General features: G+C 40.6%; 2 protein-coding genes across 3 annotated transcripts in view; both read right to left on the bottom strand.

The window, feature by feature from the left end:
- The window catches only part of arap3 (ArfGAP with RhoGAP domain, ankyrin repeat and PH domain 3), a 34062-nt gene extending 28447 nt beyond the window's left edge, over positions 1 to 5615 (bottom strand). For both annotated transcript variants that reach the window (XM_072663934.1, XM_072663935.1), the window contains exon 1: positions 5464 to 5615. The gene's annotated coding sequence lies outside the window, so the exon portion shown is untranslated. The remainder of the gene's footprint in view (positions 1 to 5463) is intronic.
- A 1498-nt stretch (positions 5616 to 7113) lies between these two features.
- stard15 (StAR-related lipid transfer (START) domain containing 15) lies at positions 7114 to 15345 on the bottom strand. Its single transcript, XM_072663673.1, has 6 exons — positions 15199 to 15345; positions 12225 to 12372; positions 11489 to 11592; positions 10891 to 11008; positions 9572 to 9624; positions 7114 to 8346 (listed from the first exon to the last, which is right to left on the bottom strand). The coding sequence occupies exons 1-6, from the start codon at positions 15343 to 15345 to the stop codon at positions 8128 to 8130; spliced, it is 789 nt and encodes a 262-aa protein (XP_072519774.1). The 3' UTR covers positions 7114 to 8127.
- Positions 15346 to 23894: the final 8549 nt, after the last annotated feature.

Below are 23894 nucleotides of genomic sequence, written 5' to 3'. Positions count from 1 at the left end.
AGTGATGCGGTGGTTCAGGTACATTTCTGGTGTACTGCTATTTTGCCAATGCTTTTCCTGACGCTACGATAGCAAAGACACACTGATACGACATATCACTAAAACAGGGCCCCATGTTTTTTTTTATCAAACAAAATACTGTGATTTTATACAGAATAGTACCAAAAAGTAGTAGATCACATCCTAGTGAAATTTGAGATAGATTTTTTTTTATAGTAAAAATTTAGACATTTTCTTTAAAATATTAGGCCTTTCTGATGCAGATGCTCAATGATATTGGAATCATTCTGGAATTATAAAGGAATCCTATCCGTATCAGCAGGTATGTGCATAAAGGGGCACTAAAATGGAAAACATCTATGCATCCAAGCATCTTGACCTAGATTAATAATGAGAGTTCAGAATGTGACATTTCATTTACAGTGATGTAAAACGAGCCAATTCGAAAACCCCAAACCTGTTACACAACAGTCCCGGCTCATTATAATTTATGACCCTAATTTTACATACACCCAGCCCACCAGCAAAAGCCCTGCTAGCCCTAGTCAAAGCTGGAGAACACAGTAAAACACAACAAAAAACACTACTTTGAGAAAATATTGTTTTTATGTTGATAGTTTAGTCAGATTTGTGAGAATTTTTGCCAGAATTGTGCATCATTAACACTGAAGAGCAGCACATAATCTTCAGGCCCAGCTAGTTATAGAAATACATGTGGCTCTGCTAACTGGGCCTTGTGACCACAGCTTTGCCTGAATCATTGTCTGCAGAAGGGGAGTTTCAAGAAGCTAAAGCCAAAACTTACTCAGGAAGATGCAGCCACAGAAAGAACCACTCAGGGAAGCAGCACGTATATCAGCTAAATGCTAACCCTAGCCAACCGGGTTCTCTTCATCTCTTCGTCTCTCGCTGAGAGGACAGCAGGACTATCAGATAAGACTCTATCAGATAAGATTGTATATCGGCACCAGCTCACAATTTCCATTTTGAATGGGCATAAGCAAATATAATATAGGGGGAAAAGTATTGGGACACCTGCTCATTCATTGCTTCTCCTGCTTTTATTGGAGTTACTGCCTTTACTACATAGGGAAGACTTTCTACTATGTTTTAAAACATTGCTGTGAGGATTTCTTAGCATTCAGTGAGGTCAGGGGGGCCACCCCACCTCATCCCCAGAAGAATTGGATAGAGCACCATCATTCCAGAAAACACAGTCTCACTGCTTCGCACCTCAGTGTTAGAGTGCTTTATAATCATCTAGCCCATGCCTGGCATTAGCCACGGTGCCATTAGGTTCATGTTTATCCGCCCCAAAGAGTCCTATTGTATTGCCAATGCTTGTGCACAGGGACTAGACAAGCTGTGTATGTCCATTTGCACATCTATTTCAGCAATGGGTACAAGTAGTTGAATTTATTCATTAGAAGTGATGTCCAAATACATTTGGACATGCAGTGAATTTATGCAGCTACTTGAACCAGAACTATGATTGCAGCCTTACAGAAAGTCTGTCCTTATTTGTTTGTCCATTCAGCCCTAATAAAAAACACAGGAACCCAGCAGAGTATGTTCTGGCCACTAGTCTAAGCGATGGCACCCACACTGTACTGCTCTGAAAACCTGTCAAAAACATGTGTCACTAGACAAGTTGCAGCCTGCTACATGAAGATATTCCAGTGACATTCTTTCTTGATATTCTACATCAGCAATGCCTCAATGGCACATTACTGAGCTAGGTACGCTGTATAACCTGCAGATCCCACTGCCCTGTTAGCGCTGAGGTAACCAAAGTAGAAAAACATCCATAAACATCTTCCACTTGTACATCCTATTCAAACATCCCAGGGCTTCCAGTGTGAACAATTAGTGGAAGCTGTAGAGTCAAAAGCAATTTGTGAAAGGGAGAAATCAAGGAGGCGTTTGGGATGCAGGGTGCTGGGGGTTGTGTATAAATAACAGTGGAGCACTATTGTGCGATACAATATGTCTTTGTTTAGGGCTGGATGAGCAGCGCTGCTGAGATGACAGAACACACTTGTGTGGCAATATGCTGGCCCCTCACTAGGCCATATATTTGTCACTCTGAAACCGTTCAGTTTCAGGTCAACTCATACTTTTACTCCTCAGAAAGAGAGCATGCTGCCAATAATAATATGAAAGGTAGGGGGGGTAATTAAAAAAAAAAATAATAATAATTTATATATTTATATATTTATATATAATTTATATATATATATTTTTTATATTTATAAATATATATATATATAAATATAAAAGATATAGATCAATGTTGTTGTGTAATGTACTAATGGGCTGGGAGGCAGAAGAAGTGTGGCACATGACATATGAGCAACATTATGATCACTATTTGATTTCCACAGTTAACAATTACTCAAGTGGTCATGTAATCCGCATACTCCAATTTCATAAATCAGATTAAAGCCATTATCAAATTTCGAGTCATTCAAAAAAAGGCACAGGGCCTGCATTATGGTGGCTGGTCTCAATCACTGCCTTCTCACTGTATTTTATGGCTATTTTACACATTGAACAGTGAATTGTCAACACAGGCGTGTGCCCAGCACACGTACACCCCCGCTTTGTGCCACTGAAATAGCAATCCGCCAAAGTCAGAAGGCATCGGACTCTTAAAGGGAATGGAAAGTGACACAATGATTGGTTTATTGCACGTTACGCCCTAAAAACACCCATGATTAATTAAGAGACTTTGTACATGCCCTTTGCGCATTTTGAGTCGGGCAAGAATACATTTCCCGTTGCTACGATAGCAAAGACACACTGACACTGGCCCTAAATCAAGCTGTACGGTGCTCGGTTGGCGGCTTGCCAAAAGATCGCTAAAATAGGGCCCAAGATGTTTAACAAAAATGTTGCTGCAACTGTTACAGCCGGACTACAGCTGTTTTTACATAGTGTCTTCATTTTCAGATGCTCAAAAGTAAATGAAGGAACTAACTATAGTACTACTAACTACTAATTATAAAGAATTATATTTAATTTTCCAATGCAAATCCTTCATGTCAAATCAACACCTCTTTCGGACACATTTTGAGAGTTCAGAACAGCTACAAAATGTAACCAATCAACACTTGGGATCAACTCTAGCCCCTGAATATCCTCGACACATCTGGCCAGCAAACTGCTCATCAGTCAATTGTCAAATTACTTTCGAGCCTGTAAAAATGGGACAAATGGCTGCAAAGGGTTAACGCAATATTTTAATATAAAACATAAAAATAATAAAAACAACAACAGTTTAATCCCATCTTGATTCATGTTAAATCTATTCCACAGATTGGAAAATAACCAAGGTCATGTCACTGTCCAAATCCTTTTGTACACTGTGAAAACTCCAAGTGTTGATTTGAGTGTGGATTTACCAGTTTAAGAGCTGTATGTTAAAGTGAGCAGCAGTAGAGATGCATGTTCTGTATTTAGCAAGAAATCAGAATGATTTACATTTACCCAGAGTTTTCCCATTATCAGATTTGCCAAGTGCTTGTAAACACACAAACTTGTTGAACAAATTACCACCAAAATCTCTTGAGATATCAGACTATTTTGTACACAGTATTTTGTTTTGAAGATAATTCATTTTTAAGGTTTCAGTTGGCGGCTCTCTCAATCAAAACACAATTACAAATCAGTAGTAGCATCCCATACAATTATCTAGGCTAATTTAGGTGTATGTAAATAGAGTCATGTTGTGACAGGAAACGGTGCAGTAAACAGCCGGTGTGAAACATTTTGGGGGCTCTAAAAATAGCGTTTTGAAACTGCAAGGATCATTTTTGAAAACACGCTTTCCAAAGTGGGAGTGTCCTCCCACTAGGCTTTAGTGGATGGTGGTAAGCAGCAATGGCTTAAAGATGGCTTCACAACAGTTTGCTTACACCCTGTAAGTGGATATAAATGTTTAAGCTTGACATTAAAACTTTATCATCAAAAAGCTCTCAAAACAAGTGTCTCAAAAAGACCAAAAAAAAAAAAAAAAAAAAAAAACACAGGTTCAAACTGGAGTTTACTGAACATATTAACTCACACAGGATCTGTCAAAACCTATGGTTTTATGAGTGAAATAAGTGTCATGTTGCAAGACCTTCCAAGCAGTGTGTAAATATAAAGACTGTCTATATTAGATTTGGTGGCATTTTTACAGATGTCAGGAAGCACTGTAAGCTGAAACAATGAATGAGGTTTTTATTAAAAACATCGGAAATAAACAAAACCCTCCCACTCTGTCATTTCAACTGTAATATTACAGTGTTTGTGTACCCCACCACCACCACCAAAACACACACACACACACACACACACACACACACACACACACACACACACACACACACACCCAAAGAAGAAAACAAATCCTGTTGTGACATGTCCAAAACAAGACATTCGAGGGCATGCTGAGATGACAGGGGACGATTAGATTCCTCCAATCAAAGTTCTCCTTGTCCCTCTCTGAGAGGAACATGTCAATACACTTTTGGGAGTCCACTACCGTTTGGGAAATACAGCGGTGACCATTGTGAGGGTCATATCTCAGGGAGATCTGAAAACATTCCTCAGCCCCCATTCAGCACTGTGGGAGAAATCCAGGCCACCAACTAATACATTAACCAACTGCATATTGATATCAGCAGGTGATTGCTTGGAACAACAGCCTCAGACATCAGAGAGAAGTTCAGATATGATTGATATTTCAGATGATTGATGTTTGATGGCGTATTTATAGAAGATTTAGGTGTCATGGACATATCAGCATTTTTATAATTTTACTGCATTTATAGGCCTTCACAAATAAATGTTGCCTCTCTCAATAATGCACATAATAAAGGAATCCCAATTTCAACATGCACACATCACATCGGCCAAGACTTGGACAGCAGTTTTTAATCATGCTATTTCTGGTGCATATCATAATAATGTAAAATCATACCCATGTATAAATGTATTATGATATTCTACTCTATCGCCCATCCCAAGTCATAGGGTACTTTTAGGTCACTGGACTATCTAACTTAACCTAGGTTCAACAGTTATTACCTTAGTTCTCAATATCTTACAAAGACAGCATGCAAAGCAGCTTATCAGCAGCTATTTCAAAATATGGTTTCATAAAGCCCTTAATCAGTTAATTAGCTAGATATTTCTAATCATTACCATCAGAAGCACTAGGACTGTGGGAAACTGCGTGACTGTTAGAGTGAAGCCCTACCGTGAGAAAACAAGCTCGATTAGATATCAGATGAAGAGCAGGATGTATCAGTCCTCTTAATCACAGCTACTGAGATACAGACTACAGTATCAAAACTACTCCAACAGCATTAGACAACCAGCTGAGAAGATTCCCGTTATCCGAGTTGAACTCTTCTCATTAAAAATGCAAACAGGTTTGGAGAAAGTCGCGACGGTGCTGCTGCTGCTGATCCTCACCTTATTCTGTTGACCGGTTACATTTTCAGCGTTGGAGTTGTGTGAAGATCAAGACCAAATCCTTTCCGTAAAGCCCGTCTGATAAAGAAAACGCCGGGTTTGGACAGAGAAGCTGAGCTTCAGACAGAGAGACTGAGCGAGAGAGCTGTGAGAGGGCAGAGCTGCTCGACTCTGAAAACTCACTGAGCTCTTAAAGGGAAGGGCGTGTAGGAGTCTGCCGACAGTTCCCCCAAACTGCAAACTGCAAACTGCAACCACGAAATCAGCGGTTAATCTTATCCTATAACCTCGTCTGATTTCTATAAATAGCCGTTACATTATGACTAACTTCAGTTCTTTCTTCTTGTGAGTAGATCTATCAGATTAGGCTAGTACTAAACCCCTGAATTCCTCACTTAACCTCTTCAGAAGCTTGTGAAAGTATTTGCTATGATTAGCATATGGGATTGCCCTAAACAATCAGGCCTATTTGACCTGGAATGTGTGATCACATGTGGAAACCCAGATTTCACTGGTATATCATCAGATCCCACATGGTACTGAATGCCGGAAGGAGTTGAATAATGTTAAATGTTTAATAAAATGACATTCCAGACATTATCAACCCGGGTTTTTATTGAACGTTAGAGCTCTGGTGAAGGAAAATGATGAATGCAGAAGCAGTAGGAGTGTGGTGTGAGAAATCAAGAGGGGCTAACTTGTGCAGTTTCCTTCCCCACAGAACAATCTGACTGATGTAGGCAGGAACTGCTTCAAATGGGAAGCAGGAAGTGTCTGAGACAATAGAGATTTTGAGGAGTGGCCGCCAGCTGGAGGGTTTTGGATGAAAAAGACTGTAGGCAGGCATAAGCCTTCTTTTATGCCCAACGGAGGAGAAAGGAAAAGCTAACTCCCTCAACACTGATTTCAAAGAAGAAGTTAAAGCAGTAATATGTGGATTAGCTGTATATAAGAGAAGAACCTTTGTTCATGCAAATAAAATGCTTTTTTTTTTTTTTTACCAAAAGGCCAAAATATGTCCCAGGGCCTGGTTTACGGAAGTGATTTAATAAAAGAAATCTTCTTAAATATGTTTTACCTTTTACTTGTAACTTAATCATATATTTTTAAAAAGTGTTACATTGTTATTGACAATGTTAGTGAAGCCTGTAATAACAATTTCATTAAAAACAGTTGGAGATGCGAGGCCTCTCAGACTGGGCAGATTTCCCCCTACCTGATCACGTACAACAATACAGACTCCAAAAGAATTTAATCATGTTTTTGAGCACAAATTTTAACATACATAAGACATACATAAGAGAAGAGGATTTTCTAAAGTAGAATTTTCTGAAAACTATTAGGACTTTTTCAGGATTCATAAGATTCTTAAGGTTTTAGTTTTCTTCAGGAAGGCGCTCGTGAACCCAGCCCTAGATCAGACAAACCTAAATCAGTACACAAGGATCACATCGTGATTGAAAGTGCTACATGCAAAGAACAGTCCCGTGCAAAAGAAATGCCCCATGCCCCACCCAAAGTCATTTGATCAAATCATCCATGCACAAAATCATTCGCAAAATGTACAAGATAAAACTTTATTCTTAACGTGATGATGGGAAAATTACAGCACAAACTGATCCAGGCTCAGAAAGCCAAAAGCACACATACTGTAAATTAGAGAACAGTGAAAAGGACTGTTTTTTTTTTTTTTATAACTCCTGAGGTCTTGTTGGTAAGCAATGAGTTGGATGTAACGATTGAGCTAATAAAGTGGAAATCCCTGCAGCCAGCCACAGAGTTCTGTATAACTCTCACTTCCCACAGAGTACCCTAGAAAAGAGACTGCTGGTCACCCTGACAAGTTGCACACAGGTGAAATTACACTTGATTGAGAAGGCCATCGAGTAGTATAATGAAAGAATAAAGGATGGAGGTCACTGGATGCCTATGAAACACAGTGGAAAAGCTGCAGTGATTGAAGCGATAGTTTAGTTCAGAAAAAAAAAGAATTACACAATCTTCATCTTACCTCCAATGTAATAGATCAGCCAAGACATGTTAGGTGCCTAACGTCTCGTTCTTCTGTTACACTTAAGCTGTAAGGCTAATGTAGCTAACAGTGAACGGATATGCATAAATCATGTTTTGGCTGATCAACTACATTTGAGATAAGTAGGAAATTGTGTCAAATTTAAGTGAGGCTTAATGTGCTAATGCAAAGTGTCCAATTGTATCCACAAAGGGCAGGTGTTTTCATTCCATACAAGCTGAAGCTCAGCGTCTTTCACTGGTTTAATCAGCTGAGACACTGGATAAGATTGGACACCCCTGTGCTGAAGTGTTAATGTATAAATGGAGAAGATTGTTAGTGTTGAACTCATCACTAGTTGTCATCAAACTTAGTTGTGCCGTGTGCCATACGATGTCAAAAGTCCAGCATTCTGCTAAATCAGGCTTCAGCGTGCAATTGCTCACAATCATTAATGTCAAAAATATACAGCAACTCTGAAATGTTACATTGTTATGGTCATCAGTAATGCAAATGCCAAGGATGCATAAAGTGCAACTGAAAATGAGTAACAGAGTCAAATCCTGCAGAAGTACCTGTGTATAATCGGTCCACACTCACATTCACACATAGACGCTCAGACACGCTCGTGTAAATGCACAGAGTCTGCGGATTTAGGTCTCCTCGTCATCACTGTTGTGTTGGGACTTCTCTTCGCTCAGGCCGCTCTCATCTATGTTCTCCAGCGAGTCGGCTCTCTGCACGGTGAGATCGGCCACGTTGATGCAGGGGAGCGCGTTCTGCTCCGGGTACATCCACGGCTTTAAGTTAGGGTTGTGTTTCCGCTTCCACTCCGGGTACTTCAAACAAGCCTTGTAGATCTTCCTCATGGCCTGAAGAGCACACATGGTTCACACTGGTTATTGTTTAGGCTTTGGGCTTAGAGTATAATAAGAAAGAAAAATGAGTGGGCTAAAGTATTAAACCTACAATGCACCAGAGTTTCCCTATCGAGTAATCAGTGTTCAGAAAAAAAAGGGCAATATTTAACTAAACATTCCCAAAATGGATATAATCAAAGATTCCAAAAATACAAGAGACCAGAAGAATTAAAAATATGCATTATCATCGTGAAATTGTCAAGATTACACCCTAAGGCATATTACTCAATAACTACTGGGACCTGTGTACAAACTGGTGGGGATATTCTTTGATAAAAGAAGTTTGTAATAACACTTTCAGGACCATAGGTCTTTTAAGGGGTTAAATGAGTAATCGTAAAAGCTCAATAATAAAGCTGAATAATGCCACAACACAGTTTAAGGGATTAAAACAGTGGTTCCCAACCCTGTTCCTGCAGCACCCTCTGTCCAGCACATTTTAGCATTTTCTTTGTTCCCAAGACACCTGATCCAACTAACCACCTGAATAACAAGGGTTGAAGTGCATCTATTATAGCAGAAAAAACACTAAAATGTGCAGAGCATAGGGATCCTGAGTAAGGGCCCATCGGATGGAAATCAGATTTTTTCCACTATTTTGAAGTAAGGGGGTTTGATGTAGTATGTAAACACTAATAAAGTTTACCCAGTCCATAACTAAACTGCAAAAACAGCCCATTTTAAATTTAGGTGTCACAAAAGCCAATAAATTAATACACTGTTTATCTGACTATTCAGCCTGCAGTGGTTTAGTGCACTCATTTTAAACGTATAAGGAGTCTCTCCGCTTAGACAGTTTTTTTAAATGAGGCTCAAGTCAGTACATATGAAGGCACATATAAAGTACAAAAATAGCCTGTTTAATAAACCCTAAGAGATAAAGTTGGAAAGTGGTCATGTGCAAAATAAAGTTAAAGTCACACAGATGTCATAAGTGGACTTCAGGGAATAAAATAGAAGAAAGAACAAGAAGAAAAAGAACAAGGCTCTGTTTGACCACCAGATGACAGTAGAGGACTACTGAAACCTAAACAAAGACCTCACACACTTATTCATTCCTGACAAACTGATTTACAGACAAAACCAATGGCTCTTACTCAAGACACGCTTGTCATAGTGGTGGAAACCCATTTGGTTAGAAACCATTAACCCATAACATACATGTGAAAATAAATACCTTTGGTGCCACAAACTGAGAGACTCTATTCACTACCCATTTGGGTAAAGAACCTGTTAGTGGAAACATAGAAACACAGAAAACATAAACTGAGACATGTCAGCTGATATGACATTAACTAGCATATGTCTATGTACTTTAGCTAGAGGCCTTGGTCAGCATTGAAGCATGAAAACCAAGTTCAAAGGGTGCAAAAGGTACAGTCTGGTTTCAACCAACACTACTGACACAACAGCTCCTCAGAGTATTATGTAAGCTGGAGTTTTGTCTAACTCCAGTCATTCTGGCAAAGGCCGGAGCCTACTGTGCAAGTGCGTTTAGGCTGAACTCTGGTGACCGACTACAAACAGCTGTCGAGCCACAGCAGCGGAAGACATTAATTATCAAAGTGATAGCTCGGAGCAGCAGAGGAAAGATGACATCAACAGGCTTGTATGTGTCTTAAACTGGAGTTTATCACTAGGAATCTGTCCATTCACTGTACAAAAAAAGAGGAAGAGGAGGACTAAATTGCAAAAAATACTGTAAATAAATGATGATCTCAACATTGCTGAACTGTGCAGAAACCAAGCTATACCAGGAAATACACTCTGAAGTCTATACATACTGTATATCTGCAGGACAAGTGTTATTAAAAAAGCCACTGTACTGATGCAGTGCAGCTAGGGTATGCAGTATATTTGTAGTGTGTGCAGGGCAATATTTCTACATGGTTGGAGCATTAAACACGTGGAAGTCTCGTGTAAACAGTTGAATGTACACTCCCTGAACTTCAATCAACATTTATGCACTTTTCCACCCATTTTAGGTGTGGCCTTACACCATACAAACACTAACCTTTAATGTATTAACCCCTTAAAGTACAATTACCCATAAGTACACATAAGTACCATACGTAAAAATAAATGTACTACAAAGGGTACTTTAAGTGAAAATAATAAAATGATATTTTTTGTAAAAGTAATGTGAACCTTCAAATTGGTAAAATCCCTTCACTAAGCTTTCAAATGTTCTCCCACACCTCTTCAACAAAAATGGGTCTTTATGGATCCACAAATAGTTCTTCTACAGAATATATGGAACCATGTAAAAAATCCTTTGACGCACCATTATTTGTACTTTTTTACACAACACAGTATAATCACAGTAAAGTTTCTAAGTAGTAAGACTACAGTGTAAACAGCAGTTACATTCTGAGTAAGACTAATAACTAAATAAGCCTGTAGTTTAAGGGATCCAAACTTTTATTAAAACAATAGGCTACCATTTTCCATTAGAAATCATTAAGCACAGGAAGAAACTAATGAAAAAAAGCTCACCTCTTGGGTCTACTTGTGTTAAGTAGTAAAGAGTGCAGCTGTTTGCTCCGTTGGACTGGATTAAGTACCCAGTGAGTAAAGACACAGCTCTGACATAGTCTTTCTTTGGTGGGTATTGCTGAAATGAATCCAAAAGAAGTTTTCCACTAAATAAACGTTCATGCTTAACAAAGTCTGGATAAGCATTAGAAACAATGAAACACAGCTGTGAAAATCTGATCATTGCTGGTCAACATCAATACAAAACACTACAATAGGAACTCATTATGTAAATTCATTAGTGTTACACAATTTTGACTAGAAACACAAAAAAACAGATGTATAAACCAGAGAAAAAGAAAAAACCTTTCCTGGGACACAAGACATGTAATTATTAATTACGACACAGGGCTCAGATCGCCTGGCCATTTATTCGATAGCTTAGTCAGACTTTTCCCACTGACCCAAGCTTCTTTAGTTTCAGCCTGCTTTAGGCCTAGACAGCTGTCCTACATGCCAGCTTACACAATACACAGTGCTGTATTTCTGGCCCAGCCAGAGCATCTCATAAAACTAGAACATCTGCGCCGCTCCCAGCCGGGACTGAGCTCAGACCTACCGGGTGTTTGACCGAGTAGTTGATTATCAAGTAGTCGTTCCCAAGGGGAAGCCATGAGCGCATGGTGACAAAGTCTCTGTTCTTCAGTGGACTCGGGCATTTCCCTTAAAAATACAAAAGACATGAGTTAGAGTTAGGAAAGTTAGCCTGCAAAAAGAAATAAATAGTGTAGATCATTAGCTAATCACACACCAACCTGTATATCCATCTGATTATGACTAGTTTCCAATGATATTAGTTATTATAGACACAATACAATTTATTATGTGTACAACTGCACAACTCAATGTATCTCATTTAAACATTGGTTTAAAGCTGTGGCTTTCACATTTTAACTATGGGGTTTTCTTTAGTAACCACTATTAGTGATCTGGTAATAATTACTAGAAAATGAACAATTAAAGCGATAAAGGTGTCATCGTTCACTCAAGAGGTTCATTTCACTCTCAGTGCTGAAACTATTTCGAGCTGCTCTCACAATCTACGCACATTATCGATTCCAGCTGTAACACCGTTCTGTGGCCTTTGGATGGTTTACAGCTTCTGACCTAACCGAATTGCACAATTATTTGCTACAACAAACCCCATTTGTATTCCTTCCCTATCCCTTTAGGCCAAACTAATGCTAGGTTACATTGCTTTAGCCGTGTATTTGCAAGCCACTTAAGGGACAGACAAGGGTTGGGCACATAGAGTAAAGAGCAAAGAGACTGGGAAAAATACTGTGACGACTCACAGGAGTAATATCCAACATCGGCATTGACCGTCAGTCTGCCGATATCAAACGTGTCAATCATGTTAGTGTCCCATTTCTTCCGGTAGCTTGTGTCGTGCAGGACATCATACAGCGTTTCTGCTCGGACATCCTTGCACACGATGCGCATCTAGAGTAAAAAGAAAAGTGGTGAACATTTGAGTGCTTTTGATAAAGAAAGAGGAAGAGCTGCGGTTAAGCATGTTAAGTCTGACTCACACACCCTTGCAACTAACTGTACCTACTGAACTGTTAGTTGTACCTTACAATCTAATAATGCCACGGGACAAGGCTTTAGGAGTGTTAACGTACAGCTGGGTTGAAAGTTCTCATGTAAATCCTGTGCCAAGTCAAACCTGTGTTTTTTCCACTCTAAACTGACCCACCCTTATCCTTTAACGCTGCCTCTGTAGGTCCGCTGGTCATATAATACTTGAGAACATCAAGTGCAACGTGATCAGATATTGTATGGGCCTGGAAGGCAAGCGGCCATGTAACCCGACCGACTCTACCCCTAACATAAGGTAAATAATTCATTCAACACCCCCTCTCCAACCCCAGGGTGAACAGGCCTTCCCCATTTCCACTGGCTTCCAGAGCTAGCTGTATTCGGTCTCTATGAATGGAATGTCGTCAAAGCCTGCAAAAGCTCAATTATTCATGGCAAGGAACGCATCAGCGGCCCAGAAAGTTGCATGAATTATTAACGGCGGTCTATGGTCTATCATCTTTAATTTTCATTTATTTATTTATTTATTTTGCCCTTTTTTGGCTGTGCTGTTAAGTCTAAATACAATTTCCCACTCAACCACAGCCCCAAAGAAAGCCCCCTCATCCATGACTATTCTCACAGGGTTGACCTTTGGGCATCGGCAGACAGGTCAGCAGCCGTGTACATCAAAAAAAAAGAAGGACACTCTGGCAAGTCAGCAGGAGGGACTCAGGTTTCCTCGTTTGAGCATTTGAGCCTGTCGTTACCACGCTTTTCCACTCTTAATTTTTCAGCGCGTCTCAGGGGTATGGCCTGGCTCTGCGAGACGAGCCTTTCATCTCTGATGGAGTGGCACATCAAGCTACAGCGGCCAGGCATGACCTGCTTCCATGTACACAGTGAGCTTTACTGTGCTTCCATTAAGGGACCATCATGTTTGCACATTCATGTTTATTTCTGTGAAAAATGTTAAGAAAGGAAATCGTTTTGGAGCACTGCTGAGAGAACATCCAGCCTTAAAGCCATAATCCTAGACATGAATCAAAGGCAGAGGATATTATCTTTGACAACCTCATTAACATGCCATCCTACTGTTGAGACACAGGTACCGTCCTTGTCCTGCAAAGCCAAACAGTGCCTTTTTAAAGGCTTGTAACAGTTACCATTACTAGGCCTTCTATGAACTGTTCTCTTTTTCTCTGTGCTCAGAGAATCATGCTAATTTCTAGTAAAAAATCTTGCATTAGCATTAGACAGCTTTCATTCAGCAAGTCAACATAAATATACAACCTCATCTCCTCAAGTAGATTTGCAGCCTACATCTGAAGAGAAAATAATTTAGATTGCTATGAAAAAGCAAGGGCACACAGTGTCAGTGATGCAAAGCATCACTCTTTTCTTCAGTGGTCACTTTAGCCAGAGCTATGAAGTGCTTCACATCTAAAAAAGACATGAACAAATGAACATAAACAAATGCTGAGTTGAGTCTGGAGATTCATATATACAAAAATACAATACCCTTCCCCTTTACCCATTGTATCCCCCACCTTGGTTTGTTTCAGACCTGTGGGATACTGTATTCTTGCTCCCAAACAAAATTCTTGCTCCCAAATCTGAGCCATTATCAACTCCACTATCTCTAGAATCTCTTTGTTTCTCCAGCAAAGCACCTAATGGGCTCCGCTCTTGCCTACAAAACTGTCCTTCTCACATTTCCTGTACAGCATCCAGCTCATCTTCTCAATATTTCATAACTAACTTCCCACACGGCACAAAACTGGCCCCACTCTACTGTTTATCCAAAGTCTCTCAGGCCAGTCATTAATTATCAGGTATTCTTCTTTCACCACTACAGAGATGACACCCGACTTCCTCCAAAAACACAAATCACCCACAGCAAACACACAGCATGAAACGAAAAACTGAAGAAAGGCCCTGAAGTAAGACTTCTAATTAGTAGCTGGCCTATAAACAGGAGACTGAGCTTAGCTGTGGTTTAATATGGCCTGGGACCAAGGCATTTAACAAATCCTGAACCCTTAAGAGACTACAGGCTTTATGAGCATCGCTGTTTCTTTTTCTGTCTAATCTGAGGTACTTGAGGAAGATATTATGACAGAGTGTGTGTGCGTGTGTGTGCGTGTGTGTGCGTGTGTGCGCGCGCGCAAACGGCTATAAAGTGCATTGCAAGCTGGACTGGTAATAGTAGCAGTATTGCAGTACTGCAGGGGAAAGACATATGGGTTTACAGCACTACAGATATTTCTACGCATAGTAGTGTGTTAAAGACGTTTCATAGGCCGTCGCAGCGCCCTCCATGAGCTTAAATCCACTTCTTTTATTCAATTTAAATTTTAATTCAAACCTAAATCCAAATGTTAATACTGAAAGTACAATGTAGAAGTGTTGTTAGGGCGTCCTTGAGTTCATTGAATTCACTGGCTCTTCAGACTGACCGTAAACTCCTGTATTTTGAACGTTTCCTGTGTAGTAAGGTTATACCTGTGTTTAAAGATCTGACTAATCTGACCAAAGCAGTTAGGTTTACTAAAATACATTACTTAATCTTACCCAGTTACCCTATATCGCATCTATTACAGTGATTATATTAATATAGTAATGGATTATTTGGATCCTCTCCCGCCACTTTCTTCATGAACCCCTCTAGCCCAGAGATGCTAAACGTCCAATAGCCTCTGCAGTGCAGCTACAGTACGCTATCCCCCTCAACCCCCATTCACTTGCCTTCAGTTTCTGCACTGTGTTGGTCTCCTCTTCTCGACACCACACCGTCACTCCTCCTTTGTTGTACCGTGCTAACCATCCGTCCTGGCTTTCGCACTGGTCCTTGAAAGAGGCGAAATCGGTGTCGTCCGGAATTTGGACCGGCATGCTAACCTCGGAGTACCGCGAGAAACCCGGTAACAGCAGCAGAAAGCCCCCCTCTCTCTCTCTCTCTCTCTCTCTCTCTCTCTCTCTCTCTCTCTCTCTCTCTCTCTCTCTCTCTCTCTCTCTTTCCTGAACGCGTCCGCTCACACGCCTGGTTCAGCAGAAGCTCGGCTCTTACAGCCTGTGGCTCTGTGACCTGTTTCAAGAGCCGGGTTCGTTTTGAGCACCCAGACCAGCCGAAAGTTCACACTAGCCACTCCGAGGCTGCCAGGTGAAGGCAAACATGTAGCAGGTGTGCTTTAGCATCCGTGGTTAGGGCTGTGTGGGCTGTGCGTTTTAAAGGCGCGGCATCACGTTACCGACATGCCGTTTTTCAGGTGGGACAGTCCACACGAGCTCATTTAGTCAGACTGACTGATGATCCCAAGATCAAGTGTCATGTTTGTCCATTCAGAAACGTGGCTTGTTTAGCTTGGGTGGGGTGGAACACCTCAGCTCATCTCTTATTTCGCTCTGGTGGTCTGTCTGCTTCTGTTGCTGCTCTACCACCTATAAATCCGCCAACTTCAGCTTGGTTCTGGCTGCTCATACAGTCTGGTCTGGTCATGCCCTGGTTAAAACGTCTCTGTGACTGAATAATTAAGTGAGTAAATTAACTGATATGAACGTCTAAACACTTTTAGCAAGATTAGATTAGGTTGGATCCTTTTCCATTTCACCCAGCACTTCATAAAGCGTCACGTCAATACATACACCCAGGTGTAAATTTGAGTGAAAAACATGTTGTCCCTCACAGTGGAAAATTACACAGTATATACTCAATACAAATACAGTATATTAAATTGACAGAATACACAGTGCTATTGCTGGTGGCACAGCTCAAGACACACGTCCTGGCTGTTGGGTGTAGGCCCGGCATTTCAACCTGCACATCCTAAAGCAGCCACCAAAGCACATCACCACCACATCACAAACACCACCAAGCACATCGGAAAGCAGCTGGAAATTCAATCAGCATGTTCCAACCAGCCGGCACATCAACTAGTGCGTTTTAAAGCACAGTCTGTAAAGCAGTCAGCACACCAACTGCCCATCTTAAGAGCAGGTGGCACACTAACCGGCACACCTTAAAACAGCCGGCTTACAGAAGCCGGCACCCTAAAATCACACCTGGCCCCCATTGGGCACATTATAAAGCTGCTGGCATTATACAGCAGCTGGGACACCAACCAGCACATCTTAAAACATCCGGCACACCAACTGGCACATCCTACAACTACTCGCACACCAACTGGCACCTTACAGAAGCTGGCACACAAACCGGCACATATTGCAGCCACCAGCACATCAACCGGCACATTTTTCAGCAGCTGGCACACCAATCGGCACATGTTAAAGCAGATGGCACACCAACCGGCACATCTTGCAGAGACCAGCACATCTTACCGCCACTGCTTACCACCACTGGAACACCTGGTATACCTTTGAATAGACAGTACCCCTTTAGGCACATCTTACACCAATCAGCACATCAAACAGGACAGCAGACAACAGCAGGCACACAAAACGGCACAGCTTACAGCAGCCAGCACACCAACCAGATCATTTTACTGCATATCTTAAAGGAGCCAGAATACCAACCTACACATTTTTAAGCACAAACCGGCACATTTTATATCGGCTGAGACACCAAATGGTTACAGCAGCCAGCACATGTTACAGAAGCCAGCACACCAAATAGCACAGCTTACAGTAGTACCCACACTAACTAGCACATCTCACAGCAGCCAGCACACCAACTGCTACATTCTAAAGCAGTTAGAAAAAAACAACCAGCACAGTTTAAAGCAGAAATCACACCAGCTGGTACATCTTACAGCAGCTGGCACACCAACTGGTACATCTTAGAGCAGCCGGCACACCAACTGGTACATCTTAGAGCAGCTGGCACACCAACTGGTACATCTTAGAGCAGCCGGCACACCAACTGGTAAATCTTAAAACAGGCACATGCTAAAACTGGCACATCTTAGAGCAAACAGCACACCAACTGGCACTCATTAATGCAGCCGGCACACCAACCGGCACCTCATAAAGCAGTCCACACACCATACAGCACAATCTAAAGCAGCTGGCACACAAACCAGCACATCTTACAGAAGCCAGCACGCCAACCAAGTCATCCTTCAGCAACTGGCACGTCAATACGATACATCTTACAGCCTGCACACCAACCAGCACATACTAAAACTAGTGGCACATCAACTGGCATAGCTTAAAGCAGAAGGAACACAGACTAGTCAATTCTAAATCTGTTAGCATATTATACTATACTTATCATATCAGCTTCAAGTTTCATTGATAAGTTAGACCCCTAAAAAGTAACACTCATGGGCGCAGGTTGGTGAGAGAGGTTGGGTGTTTGGGTGGCAGCGAGAGTGTGTAAGTGTGGTTTTCACATTCCTGGCACTCAAGCGCATCCAGGGCCAGTAGGATGTCCGCCTTGCAGGTTGAGCTCACAGTTCTGCAAGATCTCCACTACACAAATCATGTGAACACACATACACACACACACAAACACACGTGTAAAAGGTGGTTCTGTGTAGCACCAAACAGGGTTTTCAGTAAAAGAATTATAACCCTTTTTGCTTTGAGTCAAAGTACAGGTAAATAAAGATGCCAAAACATCTTAATTCAGTCTATTCATCATGAAATTGTTGAAACTGACACAATGTAAATAACAACTTTTCACATTATATTAAAAAGTTAAAAAACGAAAATAGCGGGTATGGGAAATTTACGCACAGATCTGATTACATGTAAACAATTCAAAAAATGTCTTAACAAACATTAAACACCCATAAACACCCATTTTGGCACACTTTATGTCTTAACCTTGGCAATGCCGTCTATGAACAGCAAAGAGTGTGTGTGTCAGAAAGGCAGATAACCTTGTGCAACTGTAAGAGTATGTGATTCAGATTTGGGTCAATGCGAGTGCACAGCTGTTCTCATTTTAGTCTGAGCGCTATTTTTGGCGTTTACGCACGGCGCGCGTTTAACGTCCTTTGTGCGCTTTTACGCACGGCATGCGTTTTTACGCACCCGATGCGTTTTTACGCACGGCATGCGTTTTTACGCACCCTACGCGTGTCGCGCGTTTTTGCGCGTCTGGTGTGTTCATGCACAAGGCGCACAAAACAAGGAAAAAGAAACGTTGCTCTTTTTGTCTCTTGCTGTAACGTGTTGTCACATGCTTCACCACCAACAGCTTTTAATTTGAAGAGTCCTATATTACTTAGGCTCTAGGTGCAGAGTTTCGGAACATTATAATTGATTATATTAACATTTAATTTGCCATCTTTTTTGGACAAAAAAGTAAAGTAAAATTCTATTCATACACAGATAGAAAAAGGAAACATTATTACACACATGTGCTTGTGTGTGTATGTGAAATCAAATTGAGCTGAATCTTTAATTTCAGTCCAGATTCATATTATAGTTGATTAGCTTCATTTACATATAGTGGCTGTCACAGAAATAACTTGCGTCTTCAAAACAACAAAGACAGAAAATTATGTATTACCTTTCAAAGGAAATCAAGGTAAAAAAATTCATTTTGGTGCATTTCTATGTGTATATTCATCAAGAAATAGTTTAATCTCACAATGTTTCTTCAATCAACTGCTGTAGTTTTCCATAATGTCTAATTGTTTGATGTCTAGATGTTGGTACACCAGCGGCTTGTTTCTTTTTCAGGACATTTCCTTTTTTTCCCTCCCACACACAGCTCTGCGTTCTCTGTTGGTTAATTGTTCTTTAAGAGCAGCTTTGTGCAGTATTTACAGGCGATACCCATTCAGACTCTTTATTATTTAAACAATCAATCTGACAGGGCACACCCGGGCAACAAGAAATATTTTTTAGTCACATATAAGATATTTTGCTCACTTTAAAATGGGTTAGTTCAAACAAAATGAGCCATGTTCCAAGCTGTTTACCACGCCTGGATGAAAATATCAGCATGTTTTGTTTTTACCACTGGTATGCTAGTCAACCAGCACCAAACCAGTGTAAACCATTTGTTGATTTGTGAACACTTTAGGCTGTGGCTGCTGTAAGTTGTGTCAAATGGTGTACTGCTTTAAGTGGTGTGCTGGCTGCTTTAAGATGTGCCGGGTGGTGTGCTGGCTGCCTAGAAACATGACGATTTAAGTGCCGGCACACAGAGTCAAACACATACATATAATATGTATTATATCTGTGTATTATTATTTTTGTTTTGTACAGTTTTACAGTGAAAAAGGAAAGATGCATCATGCAAAAGTTTGAGCTCTGACTATTACCAAGGTCTCAGATTTTAATTAGCATGTTGAAGCTGTCGCTTGTTCATAATCAGGTAAGGGTAAAGTTTTTTTTTTAGTAATGTTATTACTAAATTGTATAACTTTTTAAATAAATTCCTCCAACATTGTCCCAACAATCAGCAGCCATGGGCTTCTCTTGGAAGTTGTCTAACACTAAAATTCAAATAGTTGATGCCCACAAAGCAGATGAAGGCTAAAAGGAGGTAGCAAAGCATTTTCAGATAGCTATTTAGGTCATAGTGTAATGGAGAAATAGCAGTTATGTGTGGAGGTCATGTTGAGATCTGGAAGACCAAGAAAACCTTCAGAGAGAACTGCATTAGACTATTGCTGTATCTAGACAAATGGAACAGTCAATAGAAGAAAAGCATTCCTACTTTCTCACCACACAAGAAAAAAGAAAAAGGGGCAGAGTTTCATGAAAAATACCTCTCCAAGTTTTCAGCATGGGGGTGGGTTGACCAAGCATTGGGCCTATGTTGTGGCCAGCATCACAGAGAACCTGTTACAGGGAAGAATGGATTTAATAATTACAGCAAATTCCTAAAGGAAACATCACACCTTCAGGAAAATAGCTACAGATGAAAAGCGGATGGCTTCTACAGCAGGAAAATGATCCTAAACATGCCTGAAAATCCACATTGGAATACCTCAAGAGGCACATGCCTATTTTTGCCCTCACAATCCTTTGAAAAAATCATCGAAAACCTGTGGATAGACATCAAAATAGCAGTGCATGCAAGACTGGCCAATATTCTTACAGAACTCCAGTGGTCAGTGGGGGGGGGGGGGGGGGGAATCAGACCAGATAAAGCATGTCCAAGCTAATCCAGCATCTAGACATCCAGACAACATTTCTTCCAGTTGTCACGACATCAGACTGAAAGGTATAGTTGATAGTTGATCAGGCAAGGCATATTTGATATCTGGTATCAGATGTGTGCAAGGCTAATGTTGCTGTCATCAGTCTCATCCAACACCATACCAAATACCTCATTAAGCCCTTTACATGGGTCCTTAGTAAAGAACAAAAATGAGAAGCAGTCTTTTGAAGCTGGTCTCAGTCAAAGCATATTAGTATATACTGGCCAATAATGTTACTGGTACCACACCTACCAACCACAGGACATTCTACACTCTTAGGACATTCTGAAAAACAGCCGGAAAGCTTATTCTGTAGTGAAGAGTTGAGAATAATGGCCTGCTCCATTTGGATGTGGAAAAATGTTAATAGACTGAGTTCATCAGAATATTTGTTTGGATTAGGCTTCAAGGGATTACCTTCATAAAAACTGGAATGTCTCATAATAGTAAATCCAATTGGAATATGATTGCTATTTCAGGCCAGATTCCATTGGTTCCATGTTGAAATGATGGATTGGTCTGTGATCTTCCATTCAGTACTTAAATCACACACATGGTGCATCCCTATGGTTGCCAGTATGATTAGATTTAAGTGTCACACTTAGGAGAACAGTTATCTATCATTAAGATGGTCAGAAACAGTTGTAGTGAACCTGAAAGAAGGTGCTGTTGGACAAGACTGTACGAATACTTTCAAAACAGTACATTATTAAAGATATATTGTTTTATAGATTTAACAGATGCTGGCACACATTGTCTCTACAGTTCTGTGAATCTCATATCATCAGAATAAAAGAATATATTTAAATACAGCATTTAATAAGACAGAATGCCTTTACCAAAAACCGTGTTTGATTGCGTTCAGACTGATATTATCAATGTACTGCCAGTTATTATAATTATAAAGCATTATGTTACATTAAAAGGACAATCTAGACAGCATGAAAAATGTAATTGCTGTTGCATCTGTTTAAAACATGTCTACTTGTCTCCCACAGTGGTGCCACAGTAGTCTCTAAAGTGAGGTTTTCTGGTTTAAAGACCTACTTCTGGTGAACTTTCTTGAAGATGGGAGAAACATTTAAAAAATCATTGGTCTTTGGGTAGATTTTGGGGCGCAGAAACCTGATAAACAATAGAAACCTGGGAAACAATGTTGTAGCTAAAAGGCTGTCTTCTGGTAAGAGTATAACTGTAGTAACTGTTTTCAAGTCCGTCAAGATGGAGACGAAGAGAGAATGGATTACTCAAATGACAGTAATGACTTAAACTACGCTACTTTACTGCCTCCATTTGGCTCCCTTTTTCTGACTGACAAGGTGAGAAACTTGTCTCTGGTGTGTAAGATGTGCTGCCACAAAGATATACCAATGATAGAGCTTTCCAGTCTTTCTAGAAGTTCTCTGCTTTGATGTGCTGCTTTTCAAGATATCCATCATTTAAAGTTTAAGATATTTTTCCAGGACAATTGTGAAACCATCTTTGCATATTTAGCAGACACTCTTCTCAAAGAAAGGTAAATCTTGCTCATACGGTGGCTTTGTCAAAGAACGTTGAACTCTGACTTAAAGTGTTTGCCTATTCAAGTTTTCTGTACCCAGGTATCCAATGTTCCACAGCCATTCTCTGGTGTATCGGAGTATCAAATCAAGTATCAAATACCCTGTTTACACCTGGTCACTTCATTAGTCTTGAGTATTAGGATTACATCTGAATAAGGCCAAGCTAAATACAAATCTGATCGCTCAGATTCAGGAGGTGGGCTGACATGCATTTGAGCCATGTTAATGCAGTGTAAACGCATCAGTCCCTCCAAGATCCATTCAGCAACTAAAACCCCTCCCAGTAAAACCAAAACTCCAGTAATAATTGCCACTCAGCCAATTTGCAGATTTCGTCCTACACAGCAATTAGATTTCAGTGTGACTGACTGAAGATGCATTTGAATACCAAGTGTGAATGAATGTGAGTAAAATGTTAACAGGATACAATCCAGATACTTCAAGGTAGAAAGATGTAGCATTATCAGTCTTGTCTATGAACTCTATGGACTATAGGGAATAGATAAGGACTCCCAGTCACCTGTATAAGGGACAGAAGGGTTCTCTAGTGCACTACCCAGCTGCTTTAATGTGTCTCTTTTTTATTTTTCATACCTGGGAATACAGCCTTACATAGGCAGTAGAATTCAGGGAGGGGTAGTGATCTTACACAGTGAAGTGCATGCCGGTGTGCCAAATAACAAATAGACATAAAAACATGATAAACTACTTACGTTTTCCTCATCTGCAGTTTTGTCGCAGATAAAAGCAGTTCCTGTGCTTAAATCTTAGCGCCTACATTATGATTGCAGGTCCAGCCTTAGTAGGAAACAGTCAGTTCTTAAGTCATGGGTGGAGGTACTCAGACAGGAGGCGGTGTGAATCTGGATGGCTTTTGATCCGTGTTTTCAGAATGTAGGCATTTTAAAAAAATACAGCATTGTCTTATTTTACAATTTGTGGGTTGGTGGGTACTCCAGATACTCCAATGTACTGTATGTGAGTTTTTCATGATGTCTACATAACAGCATTGTATTATGGGAATATTGCCTTATCCTTGGCCACAAGCCAGCTGATTCACAATGTAATTCTAGCATCTTTACCCTGGGCAAAGCACAGCAATTAACAAACTTTCCATGCTTTGGCTGATGCAATGTAGCATGGTGTCTTAAAAATTAGTCAGGAATTTGAAGGAAGCTGTGCAATCCTGCACCTGACATTTTATCCGGAGTAGGCACTCATGGGCAGATTCGTCACCTGCTACGACACTGTATTGTACACACTCAATTTCCTCAGCATCAGATCTGGCTTTTCTTTGCCCTTTCCATCAGAACATCTTGTAGTGACCCCAAGAATATGAGAACATACAGGTTTTCTGACTGTTCCCTTCTTATACTATAATGCGTCACACAAGCAGTCACTGCCAAGTGGAGCATGGCAGGGTTACATGTGTTAAAGAAGTCAGGTTCTACTGAACATTAACTCCACTGCATAATATTGTTATTCCATTTTATGTGGAAATGTTGTAAACTGTAAAAGAAGCTTCTATCATGCCTGGGGATCCACTGAGTTGCTGTCTAAACTGCTGTGTGGCTTGCTAAAATGATAAATCTTCAAGACCATTTAATGGTTTTTTTATGCTCTATCACCTCACCGTGTCTGCACCAGTAGCCTAATCACATATTGGCCACAAAGCTCATTTCCGCCAGTTCTCTTGGCCGTTTCACTGAGACATGCCTCAGCCTTCAGCTCATTGGGATTCACACGGCAGCAATTCGAA

Source organism: Salminus brasiliensis, chromosome 19 (genome assembly GCF_030463535.1).
Source record: "Salminus brasiliensis chromosome 19, fSalBra1.hap2, whole genome shotgun sequence".
NCBI classification, from domain to species: Eukaryota; Metazoa; Chordata; class Actinopteri; order Characiformes; family Bryconidae; genus Salminus; species Salminus brasiliensis.
The sequence above is the reverse complement of the archived record's forward strand: the minus strand, read 5'-3'. Positions and strand labels throughout refer to the sequence as shown.

Coding starts and splice junctions, on each gene's coding strand:
- stard15 (XM_072663673.1), bottom strand. CDS start 15,345: ATGCCGGTCCAAATTCCGGACGACACCGATTTCGCCTCTTTCAAGGAC. Junction 12,373..15,198: donor ACACAGTGCAGAAACTGAAG/GCAAGTGAATGG, acceptor TTTTTACTCTAG/ATGCGCATCGTGTGCAAGGA. Junction 9,625..10,890: donor AACACAAGTAGACCCAAGAG/GTGAGCTTTTTT, acceptor TTCCACTAACAG/GTTCTTTACCCAAATGGGTA.